This window comes from Lepidothrix coronata, unplaced genomic scaffold, assembly GCF_001604755.1.
Source record: "Lepidothrix coronata isolate B3197 unplaced genomic scaffold, Lepidothrix_coronata-1.0 Scaffold119, whole genome shotgun sequence".
Lineage (NCBI taxonomy): Eukaryota > Metazoa > Chordata > Aves > Passeriformes > Pipridae > Lepidothrix > Lepidothrix coronata.
In genome coordinates this window covers 773452-786218 of record NW_016690299.1, presented here as the reverse complement: position 1 = coordinate 786218, position 12767 = coordinate 773452, and the positions used below count along the sequence as shown (strand labels likewise).

The following is a 12767-nucleotide window of genomic DNA, read 5'->3' as shown; positions in this document are numbered from 1 at the left end:
GCTGAACAACCCAAGTGCCCTCAGCTGCTCCTTGTATGGCCCCTCCAGGCTCTTCACGTCCTCATGTCCCTCCTTTGGACACCCTCCAGCAGCTTTAGATCCCTCTGATATTGTAGTACCCAAACTGAGGCTGCCTCAGTAGAATCCTGTCACGTAGTCCATGCATCAGATAACAGGCATTTCACTCCATAACAAAAAAAAGTGATGGTTGAGTTGTGGTTTTGATGTGGAGATGGATCTGGCACAGGCTGTTAAGGTCCTGGATTTAACTCGCGTGAAACAGCATCGCACGTGAGGGTTGGAAAGGTGAACTGGGGATCAATGAACCTGATCAGATAAAGGCAGAAATGGTAGTGCTTGTTAAATGTTACGCGTGGCACGCGTGTGTGGGGTGGAGCCCCAGTGACCGTCCCTGTGTCCCGCTCAGATGGACCCGTCGTCCCCGCCGTACCTGCTGGCCAAGCTGACCCCGCTGCACTCGGAGCAGCTCCTGCAGGGCCTCAACGTGCTGCGGCAGCACCGCGAGCTGTGCGACGTCGTGCTGCGCGTGGGCGACGCCAAGATCCACGCCCACAAGGTGGTGCTGGCCAGCATCAGCCCCTACTTCAAGGCCATGTTCACCGGGAACCTGTCGGAGAAGGAGAACGCCGAGGTGGAGTTCCAGTGCGTGGCCGAGGCGGCGCTGCAGGCCATCGTGGAGTACGCCTACACCGGCACCGTCTTCATCTCCCAGGACACCGTGGAGTCGCTGCTGCCCGCCGCCAACCTGCTCCAGGTGAAGCTGGTGGTCAAGGAGTGCTGCGCCTTCCTGGAGAGCCAGCTGGACCCCGGCAACTGCATCGGCATCTCGCGCTTCGCCGAGACCTACGGCTGCCACGACCTGTACCTGGCGGCCAACAAGTACATCTGCCAGAACTTCGAGGACGTGTGCCAGACCGAGGAGTTCCTGGAGCTCACGCACGCCGAGCTGGACGAGATCGTGTCCAACGACTGCCTCAACGTGGTGACGGAGGAGAGCGTGTTCTACGCGCTGGAGTCCTGGATCAAGTACGACGTGCAGGAGCGCCAGAAGCACCTGGCGCAGCTGCTGCACTGCGTGCGCCTGCCCCTGCTCAGCGTCAAGTTCCTCACGCGCCTCTACGAGGCCAACCACCTCATCCGGGACGACCACACCTGCAAGCACCTGCTCAACGAGGCCCTCAAGTACCACTTCATGCCCGAGCACAGACTGTCCCACCAGACCATGCTGATGACGCGGCCCCGCTGCGCCCCCAAAGTGCTCTGTGCCGTGGGGGGCAAGGCCGGGCTCTTCGCCTGCCTGGAGAGGTAAGGAAGGGATGCAGGGAGGGGTGGCCATGGGGTCTGGGATCACCCCGGGGCTCCTTGTCTGCCTGGAAGGGTAAGGAATGGCCACGTGGATACAGGGAGGGGTGGCCATGGTGGTTGTGGTCACCCCAGGGCTCTTTGCCTGCCTGGAAGGGTAAGGAATGGATACAGGCAGGAATGGCCACGGTGTCTGGGATCACCCCAGGGCTCTTTGCCTGCCTAGAAGGGTAAGGAATGGACACATGGAGGGGTGGCCATGGTGTCTGGGATCACCCCAGGGCTCTTTGCCTGCCTGGAGAGGTAAGGAAGGGATACAGGGAGGGATGGCCATGGAGGTTATGATTACCCCAGGGCTCTTTGCCTGCCTAGAAGGGTAAGGAATGGCCACATGGAGGGGTGGCCATGGTGTCTGGGATCACCCCAGGGCTCTTCGCCTGCCTGGAGAGTGGCCAAGGGGGTGGTGACCATGTGTGACTGGGATCACCCCAGGTCAGGGTAACACACTCCTTGTGTAACATGCTCACACAGCTGTGATTTCAGAGTAATCAAGGCTGGAAAAGACCTTCAAGTCCCCCCATATTTGCAGGGTGTAATTGCTGCTTTCCTTCATAAGAACTCTTAAGCAGGTTTTTTTTTTTTTTTAACAAGCACAAGCACAATTCAAAATGCTTTTGTATTTCATGAGTAACCTGAAGTGCTGCAGGGTTTTGCTTGTGCCAACACACATAGCTGTGGAATCATTTTCATTCTGTTGATTGAGTTAATAACATGGTTAATTGAAGTTTGTGTCTTGCTTCTTTATCATTTCAGGTATTTTCATTTTACGTGATCTTCCCCTGATTTATTATTATTCAAAAAAAATCACAAAAATTAACTTAATATGCTTCCTGATAACTCAAAAATCCTTGGAATTTAAACAGACTTATTCAGAGGAGAGCAAAGGAGAAGAAAAGGAGGCTCAGGGGGGACCTTCTGGTCTCACAACTCCCTGACAGGAGGGGGGGTCTTCTGGCTCTGCTCCCAGGGAACAAGGGACAGGAGGAGAGGGAACGGCCTCCAGCTGGGCCAGGGGAGGCTCAGGTGGGGCAGGAGGAGGAATTTCCTCCTGGAAAGGGTGGTGAGGCCTTGGCAGGGGCTGCCCAGGGAGGTTTGGAGTGCCCAGCCCTGGAGGTGTCCCAGGAAGGCCTGGCCGTGGCACTCAGTGCTCTGGGCTGGGGGACAAGGTGGGCATCGGGCACAGGGGGGATCCATGGGCTGGGAGGGCTTTTCCAACCTCAGGGATTCTGGGAAGGGGTTCTTGATCACGATACAATCCTGATTTCAGTCTGTAGGTGCCCTGTCTGTGCTGGCAGGAGCAGGTAGGTGCCCATCCTCTCTTCCCTGGATTCCAGAAGGAACCTCCTGTTCCATCACTGGGGAGATCCCTGAGGCTCATCATGGGAGCAGAAGGATTTGTAACAGAGAGAAGAATAGTTTTGTTTCCCCAAACTGGTGTGGCTGGGTTTGCTTGAACATGGCATTAACATTTCCAGAACTGGGAGTTAAACTGTCTGTGTGTCTGCTTATATCCATTTATACAAATATATATACATACATATGTGCATACACACAAAGTGCTTTGATGTTGAGTGCCCTTATCAGCTCCATGAATGTTCCCTGTGCTCAGGGACTGCCTGAACTGGTTCCCCAGCTGGATTCTGGGATGTTCACTCCAAGATACTCTTTTCCATGACAGTTCCACGTTTGCTGATATGAATATACCCTTAAAAACCTGGGAAGAACCATATGTTCCTTTTCCCTGTGTTCAGAGAGGTTGTCAAAATTATTTAATTTTTAAGGTTTTTCAGTTAATTTATAGGGACCAACATTAAACTACATGTTAGGTTTATAGATTTAAAAAATAAAGGGGGTTTTGTGCTTCATAAATAAAATCTGTTTGAGTGAATAAACTTGTCCTCTGATATTCTTCAGCTCTGCTTCTCTCCCAGCCTCTTCAGTGACTGTAACAGTGTTACCTAGCAGTGTAATTTGGATTATTTTGATTTCTTTTTTGCTTCTTCATAACAAAATTCCTGAGAATGTATTTAGTCTACGTTCTCTAACACCAGCCTGGTGTTCCAGCAGCTCCTGCTTCTGGGTTTTTAGTGCCTGTCAGCTCTCCAGGGACCTCCTGCTCTTGGATGGTTCACATTTCCTCTCTACTGGAGAGCCTCTTAATTATTGAAGTCATTTATTAATTAAGCGATTTAGGTGGATTGACTAGACTTTATATCGAGTAGGCTCAAGCCACCGTGTTCTGAGTATAATTAGAAGGAAATGCATTTTGAAGACACATTTTTCAGGTTACTTTGTTCTCCGCTGACATTTTGTTGAAATTATAGAGCGCACGTAAAATGTGTTTATAAAACTGCAAATTATACTTTCCAAGAGTATGTTTGTGCATAAATATAGAACGTGTCTCCTCCTCTCTAATTTTCTCTTCTCTCTTTGATCTTGGTGGCTGTTCTTTTTTTTTTTTCTTTAAACTTACCCTTCTTGTCCCTTGGGTTTTTAGTTGGGTTTTCCCACGTGATCCCTGTTTTCCTGTCCCAGCATGGAGATGTACTTCTCCAGAATGATCTAGTCGGGTTTTCTCACTTGATCCCTGTTTTCCAGCATGGAGGTGTACTTCCCCCAGAACAATCTATTTGGATTTTCTCAAATGATCCCTGTTTTCCTGTCCCAACATAGAGAGGTACTTCTCCAGAATGATCTACTTGGGTTTTCTCACACGATCCCTGTTTTCCAGCATGGAGATGTATTTCCCCCAGGACAGTCTAGTTGGATTTTCTCAAATGATCCCTGTTATCCTGTCCAGCATGGACATGTACTTCCCCTAGGATGACTCCAATTAGGTTTTCCCACCTGATCCCTGTTTTCCCGTTCCAGCATGAGATGTATTTCCCCCAGAACAATCTAGTTGGATTTTCTCACGTGATCCCTGTTTTCCCATTCCAGCATGGAGATGTACTTCTCCAGAACAATCTAGTTGGGTTTTCTCACTTGATCCCTGTTTTCCAGCATGGAGATGTACTTCCCCCAGGACAACTTCAATTAGATTTTCTCACATGATCCCTGTTTTCCTGTCCCAGCATGGAGATGTACTTCTCCAGAATCATCTAGTCAGGTTTTCTCACATGATCCCTGTTTTCCAGCATGGAGATGTATTTCCCCCAGGACAGTCTAGTTGGATTTTCTCAAATGATCCCTGTTTTCCTGTCCCAGCATGGAGATGTACTTCTCCAGGACAGTCTAGCTGGATTTTCTCACATGATCCCTGTTTTCCAGCATGGAGATGTACTTCTCCAGGATGATGTATTTGGGTTTCCTCACGTGATCCCTGTGTTCCCGTTCCAGCATGGAGATGTACTTCCCGCAGAACGACTCCTGGATCGGCCTGGCCCCGCTGAGCATCCCGCGCTACGAGTTCGGGATCTGCGCCCTGGAGCAGAAGATCTACGTGGTGGGCGGGATCGCCACGCACGTGTGCCAGGGCATCAGCTACAGGAAGCACGAGAGCTCGGTGGAGTGCTGGGACCCCGACACCAACACGTGGAGCTCGCTGGAGCGCATGTTCGAGAGCCGCAGCACGCTGGCCGTGGTGGTGCTGGCCGGGGAGCTCTACGCCCTGGGCGGCTACGACGGGCAGTCCTACCTGCGCACCGTGGAGAAGTACCTGCCCAAGGTGAAGGAGTGGCAGCTGGTGGCCCCCATGACCAAGACGCGGAGCTGCTTCGCGGCGGCCGTGCTGGACGGGATGATCTACGCCATCGGGGGCTACGGGCCCGCGCACATGAACAGGTACCCGCGCCCGGGGCAGCCCTGCCAGCTCCACTTAAACCATCCTCAGTGCCCTGTGGGCGTCATAAACCCTCCCTCTGCTGTGTCAGCCTCGTAGTTCAGCTGGGAAGGTGTGTTTTAGCTCACTCGTGGGTTTGGGTTCTCTTGGAAATCCTTCGGAAGGTGCCCAGTGCTCCACAGCAGAGCACCGAGTGCCACGGCTGGAGCTGTGCCAGGGCAGGCTCAGGTTGGATCTCAGGACAAGGTTCTTCCCCCAGAGGGTGGTTGGCACTGCCCAGGCTCCCCAGGGCAGTGGGCACGGCCCCAAGGCTGCCAGAGCTCCAGCAGGGTTTGGATGATCCCTTCAGGCACAGGGTGTGACCCTTGGGGATGAGCCTGTGCAGGGTCAGGAGTTGGACTGGATGGTCCTTGTGGGTCCCTTCCAACTCAGGATATTCCATGATTCTGTGAATAATTTGGATTAATTACTCAAGGAGTGAATCCTACACCTTGCCATGCAGGCTCCTACAAGCTCTGGCATTAAACCAAGCTCAGTGCTGGGTAATTAACCACCTTTTCTCCCAACTCTGGGCTGTTGCTGATCTTCTCTCCCCCTTTTTTTTGCCCTGTTGTGCTCCTGGAGCTGCACTTGGACAGGGAACAGCTCAGTGCCACTAGTGTGTTAATGACTGACCATCTGTACAGCTCCAGTGATCACAAAAATTAATAATGATGACAATTCATTTCCATTCAATCCCTCTACTACCTTCAGTGTTGGATCAGCAGCCTTTTTACTGCTTTTCCTGAGGAATATAAATACACTCTCTACTTTCCTCTCTGAATGTTATTTTCAGGCAAAGCTCAAGGAAGTTTTTGATTTGCTGTGTTACCCAAATAGATGCATTGTGGATCTGCATTGTGTTCAGTTTTCCGAGTTGATTTTTAAAAAAATTAGCACCAGACATCCTGGAAAGAGCTTTCACCTCTGAGGGAGCTTGGGTGGTTTCAGGGTGTGACCTGAAGGTCCAGGACAGTGGCACGAGGACATCAGAGGGGCTGAGCTGCAGTCAGTGTGTCAGGGGGCAACATCACAGAATCACTGAGGTGGGAAAAGGCCTCTGAGATCATGGAGTCCAAACTTAGACTGAAAATGTTACAAAAATATGTTAAAAAACTGGTTTTTGGCAGCCCTGTTGGGACCCTCCACCTGCTTTGGTTGTGGAAGGACCCTGGGACAGGATTGGTGCTTCTGAGGTGGTAACACACAGTCTGTTGGTGCTGCAAAGCAGCTGCACCAGGGGATTTTCCATCAGCTCCAGCACTTGCCTTTGTGTTTCACTGTTCCTGTGCTGGGCAGGGCTGGCTGTGCCTGTGACAGAGGCTGTGTTTGTCCCTGCAGCGTGGAGCGCTACGATCCAAGCAAGAACTCCTGGGAGACCGTGGCCTCCATGGCTGACAAGCGGATCAACTTCGGCGTGGGGGTCATGCTGGGCTTCATCTTCGTGGTGGGGGGACACAACGGGGTGTCCCACCTGTCCAGCATCGAGAGATACGACCCCCACCAGAACCAGTGGACGGTGTGTCGGCCCATGAAGGAGCCCAGGACAGGTGGGACATGCAGAGGGAACTCAGGGGTCCTGTCAGGGATGACCTGTCTGAGCTGATAGAACCTGCAGTTAAAGTCTGCACAGCACTGCACTTCATCTGGGGGTGAAGGTCACTTAGCTCTGGGAAAGAATCTTTATTTACCTCTAAATCCAGCTTATTAATACTGAGCTGTAGGTAAAATAACATGGAGTAATATTTCTGTTCTGCCTCCTGCATTTGCATTGATTTTGAGGCTGTTTCAGCAGTTCTGTGGTCACTGTCCTGCTGTGTTTGATGTGGACACTCAGGGGTGCATCACTGTGGTGCAGCTGCAGCTCCTCCCGAGGGGCAGCTCAATCTCTGCTCCCTGTGACAGGGACAGGACCCAGGGAAGGGCTGGAGCTGTGCCAGGGCAGGGTCAGGTTGGATCTCAAGGAAAGGTTCTTCCCCCAGAGGGTGGTTGGCACTGCCCAGGCTCCCCAGGGCTGTGGGCACGGCCCCAAGGCTGCCAGAGCTCCAGGAGGGTTTGGACAATGCTCTGAGGGACAGGAGGGGATTGTTGGGGTGTCCTGGGCAGGGCCAGGGGTTGGACTGGATGGTCTTTAGGGATCCCTTCCCGCTCAGGGTATTCCATGGTTCTATTCTCCAGTCTCTTCTGCCTCCCTGCCAAGGTGCTGTGGGACAGAACATTGTTTTATCACAGGAAAGGGCACGAGAGCAGTAAAAAAGGGGTGTCTGACCTGAGCAGAAAGGGCTCTTCCCTGACACCCATTTTCTTTAGGGACACCCCAGACAGGAGGCTGTGAGGACCCCCCTGTTGAGGTGGAGGGGGGGTGGCTGCAGCCAGGAGCAGAGGTGCCCATGCCAGCCCTGTCTCAGGAGCAGAGGTGCCCGTCCCAGCCCTGTCTCAGGAGCAGAGGTGCCCGTCCCAGCCCTGTCTCAGGAGCAGAGGTGCCCGTCCCAGCCCTGTCTCAGGAGCAGAGGTGCCCGTCCCAGCCCTGTCTGACAGCGTTTCCCCCCGCAGGGGTCGGGGCGGCGGTGATCGATAACTACCTGTACGTGGTGGGGGGGCACTCGGGCTCCTCCTACCTGAACACGGTGCAGAGGTACGAGCCCATCTCGGACACGTGGCTGGACTCCGCAGGGATGATGTACTGCCGCTGCAACTTCGGCCTCACCGCGCTCTGAGGAGGGGCAGGACCCGCCCACCTCACCGGTGCCAGACGGAGCTGCTTGGACACGATCCGTGCTGCGGGGCCCGGAGCTGCCAGCTGAGGAACCTCCCGAGGTTGGGATTAAAATGAGGATTTGTTTTCTTCCCATAATTGGCCTTTGTTCTTTCAGCAGCAGAGGGATGGAAAGCTGCTTCACCAGCTGGCTTTAGCTGGCCCCCTGTCCGCGGCAGTGGGGTTTAGGGAGTACTGTCCACGCCTGGGATCCGGTTGGAAACTTGTCCATCTAACCCTTTCTAGAGCTTTCCTCTCTTCCTCCTGCCTCCTCTGGAATATGAAGTTTACTGTGCTTGGGGTGAGAGCTGTGTGAGTGTGTGTGTGAGTGCAGGGTTTGCTGAGTGGTGCCTGGCTGTGGCTGCACACGGAGGAAGCGCCAGTGCTTCATGGGTTTTTTATGACCAGTAACTCAAGGGCTGCCTTGTTTCTGTATCTCAAGGTCTGTAAATAATAAATGCCATAGGATGTTGCCTGTACACTCTCCTTTGTTACCTGCTCGCTGGTAGGAGGGCTGGGAGGATCATTAGGAACTCCTTAGGGACATTTCCAGGGCAAGTTTCTTGCCTCTTCACGGCGTTTTTGGGTCTGATGGCGAGAAATTGCATTTTTAACTTTCCCTCCCATTTTCTTTCTGTGGAGAAACGACTGCTAGATGGTCTGACTTCATCTTACTGCGTGTTTTCAGTTGGAATGCAAGGAAAAATCCCAGCAGCAGCATTCCCAGCATGATGCACAACAACCCCCAGAGCCCAGCCCGTCCCCTCCTCCCCCCGAGCGCACTCGTGTCCGTGTTCCCTCCTTTTTTAAAGAATGTATGATCTGCTTCCTCAGAGTGTTCCCATCTACAAATGGTGCTAAATGTGGGGTTGGCAAGGGGGCTGTTCCTGGTTTCAGTGCATAAAACACATTTGGGTTGTTCCAGTTCCTTCTTTGCTCCATCCCCCCCGTGCCTGCAGAGCTGTCCCGGATCACACAGCGAGCTCCTCCCTGGGTACTGCAGTGGGGTTTTATTTCACATCTCTTTGTTGTTCCCATTCTCACAAACAGGGAGATCCCAGCTCGGGCTCTTCACACAGTTTTTTGCCTTTAGCACCAGTGCAGTGAGGTCAAAGCCCAGGGCTCATCCCAAACCCGGGTCCTGCTGAGGCCGAAGGTCATCCCTGGGATCAACCACAGTGTCACTGTGTGACAGCCCAGAACTTGGTGAAAATTGGGGCAGAGGGATAGAACCCAATGCTGTGAATTAGAACCTTTATTTAAAATAGAATTAAAATTGAATTTTAGCTAATTTAGACTATTTGGGGTTGTCCTCTGATCACGGTTACCTTGGATTTGTGTTGCTCTCTGTCTGCCTTTTCCCAGGCCTGGTACTGAGGAGTTTTTCTGCCTCCAGAGTTCCTTTCCCTTTGTTGTAACATGTTAAATTAATGTTTGTTTTCCCTTGGTTTTCAAGCCCACGTAGTATTATTTTTGACAGTGCAATAATATTTGAAATAGTTGCTTTAAAAGCCATTTCTTTATAATTCTGCTGAGCTGGGGGGTGTTGAGTGCACTGGATTTATCCTGTGGAGCTGCTTGCAGCCAGGGAAGCAGAGCTGGTCCTGTTCTTCCATCCTGGACACTCAGATTGAACTGGTCAAGGAGGGTGTTTGACCATAAAACATTGCTCGTAAATAACAGGTTTTTGCAGAGACTATAAAATCCTTCAGGTCTGCTTCAGATTTGATAGAATTAAGCAGGACTTTAAATGTATATAAACTGCATTGAAAACGCTGAAATTGTTGATTTAACCCACTAAGGATTCCAGTTATAGCAATAATAACCTGATTTAGTTATTCCAGGGCATCTCTTGGTAGGACACGAGGAGCTGCATGGCTGTATTTGCATGTTTGTGTGTGGAGAGGAGAAGAAATCATGGAATGGTTTGGGTTGGAGGGACCTTAAAGCCCATCCAGTGCCACCCCTGCCGTGGGCAGGGACACCTTCCACCGGCCCAGGTTGCTCCAGCCTGGCCTTGGACACTTCCAGGGATGGACCAGAATAAAAAATCCATGGGTCAGGTGGTTGTTTGTATAAACATCTTTCAATGGCAGCATTCAAAGCACTTAAAGCTGCCAAATGTTTTATTCTCATTCCCCAGGCAGTGGGACTGTTAAATCCCAGAGTGGTTTGGGTTGGAAGGGACCTTAAAGCCCATCTCATCCCACCTTCTGCCACGGGCAGTTCTTAGGGAATCATGTCCCTTAAAATCATGCCACTCCCATTTCCCATCCAGGTGCTGCTTGTCCTGTCCCTGAAGTGCTTTGGGTAGAGGAGGATCAGACACAACAATCAGTGTAAATCTGCTTTTAAAGATCAATAATCTCATGGGAATGTCTGTCTGCAGGTTAAAAATTAAGGACCTTCAACTAAGATGTCACAACAACTCCAAATTATCATCCAGTTCCAGTTCTGACTCTCTCCATTTATCTGTACAGCACTTTACAACGGTTGCAGTGAGTTTATACGTGCACAAACAGCTCCTGAACTTCTGCTTTTTTTGAGATACTCATCTTTAAGCTGCTTGACAGTCTCTCTTCCTAGGAATGCTTTCCTTTCAGGAAGCCTAGTTGGAATTTCTCGAGGGGTAAATGTGTCCAGTCCACATTCCAGACAGGTTTTTTCTGGGGGGGTAAGGTGTTATTTCCATGAAGTTCCCATCTGTAAGTCCCCGTCCACTGTATGAAACAATGCAAAACGCCCCAACTTGCCTTAAATTCTTCCTCTTGACCTGAAATGCAGAGAACTGGATGATAATTCCTACTTTTTTGCCTTATGAGCTGTGCTGTATTTTAAGCCCAAGGATTTTTAGCGGGATTTAATAACTGTACAGAGAATAATGTACCAAATGGGACTCGGACTCGCCCCGAGGGTTTGCCTGGGAGTCAGAGCTGATCCCTGTGGTCTGTGCCCGTGGAGTGGTTTTACCTGTGCATCTCTTTTCTTTTTCTTCAGCAGCAACGTCCCGAGTTTGTTCTTGTTTACACAAGTGGCATTTGAGTCCCACAGGAAAAGAACTGTGAGGTGTTTTGGGGTCTTTGGTAGTTCCCAAGGTGTTGCTCTTGTGCTCTGTAAGTATTTGTTGTAACTATTTCATTGAATGTGAAGCCATTTAGTAAATAAACCTGGGGAAAAACTCACTTGTCTGATGGTTGGTCGTGGAGCTCCCACCTCCATCCCTGCCACACTTCCATGCTCCCTGGCCCTTCTCCCCCCTGTTTTTCCAGGCAGTTTGTGATCAAATATCTTTTTTTTTTTTTTTACCCACACACTGCTTTCATTTACTATTAATGCACTTCCACAAGCTCCAGCACTCACAGGATCAGAGCACACTGACTGTAAGGTGGATTATTGCTCTGCAGAATGAGACATTCCCATGCTGAGGAAAGGCTGGGAGAGCTGGGATTGTCCAGCCTGGAGAGAGGCTTTGAGGCTCCTGACTGTGGCCTTCCAGGTCCTGAAGGAGCTACAGCAAAGATGGAGAGAGACTGTTTACAAGGGTCTGGAGGGACAGGACACAGGGAATGGCTTCCCACTGGCAGAGGGCAGGGAGAGATGGGAGATTGGGAAGGAATTCCTGGCTGGGAGGGTGGGGAGGCCCTGGCCCAGGTTGCCCAGAGAAGCTGTGGCTGCCCCTGGATCCCTGGAAGTGTCCAAGGCCAGGTTGGAGCAACCTGGGACAGTGGAAGGTGTCCCTGCCCAAGGCAAGGGTGGCACTGGGTGTTTTTTAAGGCCCCTTCCCAACCCAAACCATTCCATGATTCTGTGAGTATTTGTCATTGCTATTTGTGGTTTTTTTTAGAATTCTACACTTGAATATTTTCATGAAAATATGCAAATGAGCAGGGACACCTTCCACCAGCCCAGGTTGCTCCAAGCCCTGTCCAGCCTGGCCTTGGACACTTGCAGGGATCCAGGGGCAGCCACAGCTTCTCTGGGAAAGGATGTGTTGGGATGTTACAGCTGGGGACTGAAGGGACCCCAGGGCCTGGGGAAGGGGAAAGGGACAATCCTTCCCATGCCAAGTCGAGTTGTTCAGAACAAGTAGAAGAGTGTTTAAGGAGAACAGAAACAGCCTTTCCCTTCAGTTCTTCAGGGGAGAGAACAAGTTCCATGTCTGGCAGGTTGTGTTCTTAGGTGGTGCAATTAGGAATTCCAGCCCTGTGTGCTTTGAAGCAGGAAAATGATATTTCTCTCCGTGCTGTTACTTGAGAGCTGGAGCTGAGTGCAGGCTGAGAGCTCTGTGTAACTGGAGAGGGAGTGCAAACACCAGGAGCTCAGAGCTGTACAGCTGGGGCCATGTTTTGGCTCTGACAGCTCCAGCCTGCAGAGGGGTTGCTCAGCCCTTTGCCAATATTAGGATGCAGCAGGGATTTCGTTCTGAGGTGGGCCTGGGTTTGCCTGGCAGAGCCCCCCACCCTTGAAGGACAAAGCAGAGCCAAGAGATCCCTCTCTGCACTGTTAAAGGTGTGGTTTAAGGTTCCTGGGGGGACTAAAGCAAACACCCTGGACTGCTCAGCTGCTGTGGGCAGCAAGGGGACCACCACAAGAGAATGGGAAGTACCATTAAATCCCTCTCCCTGTGTCCCAAGGGAGGCACCACACTGTCCTTGCCATCAGCACGGTTCCAGGGAATGTGCCAGCCAGGGGAGAAGCTGCCTGGGAGTGGGTATCCCACTGGGATCCATGGAACATATCGATTCCCAGGGTTTACAGGGCTGTGAGCAGAGCAGGGACAAGCTGGAACCTGGAAGAGCTGGGGGTGTT

At 51.5% G+C, this 12767-nt stretch overlaps 1 protein-coding gene across 2 annotated transcripts in view; it reads left to right on the top strand.

Moving 5' to 3' along the window:
• Window positions 1–11131, top strand: part of KLHL28 (kelch like family member 28) — a 14148-nt gene extending 3017 nt beyond the window's left edge. For both annotated transcript variants that reach the window (XM_017825517.1, XM_017825518.1), the window contains exons 2-5: window positions 428–1326; window positions 4723–5166; window positions 6545–6753; window positions 7757–11131. In XM_017825517.1, the coding sequence (XP_017681006.1) occupies window positions 428–1326; window positions 4723–5166; window positions 6545–6753; window positions 7757–7920 (1716 nt within the window). In that variant the 3' untranslated portion in view covers window positions 7921–11131. The remainder of the gene's footprint in view (window positions 1–427; window positions 1327–4722; window positions 5167–6544; window positions 6754–7756) is intronic.
• Window positions 11132–12767: the final 1636 nt, after the last annotated feature.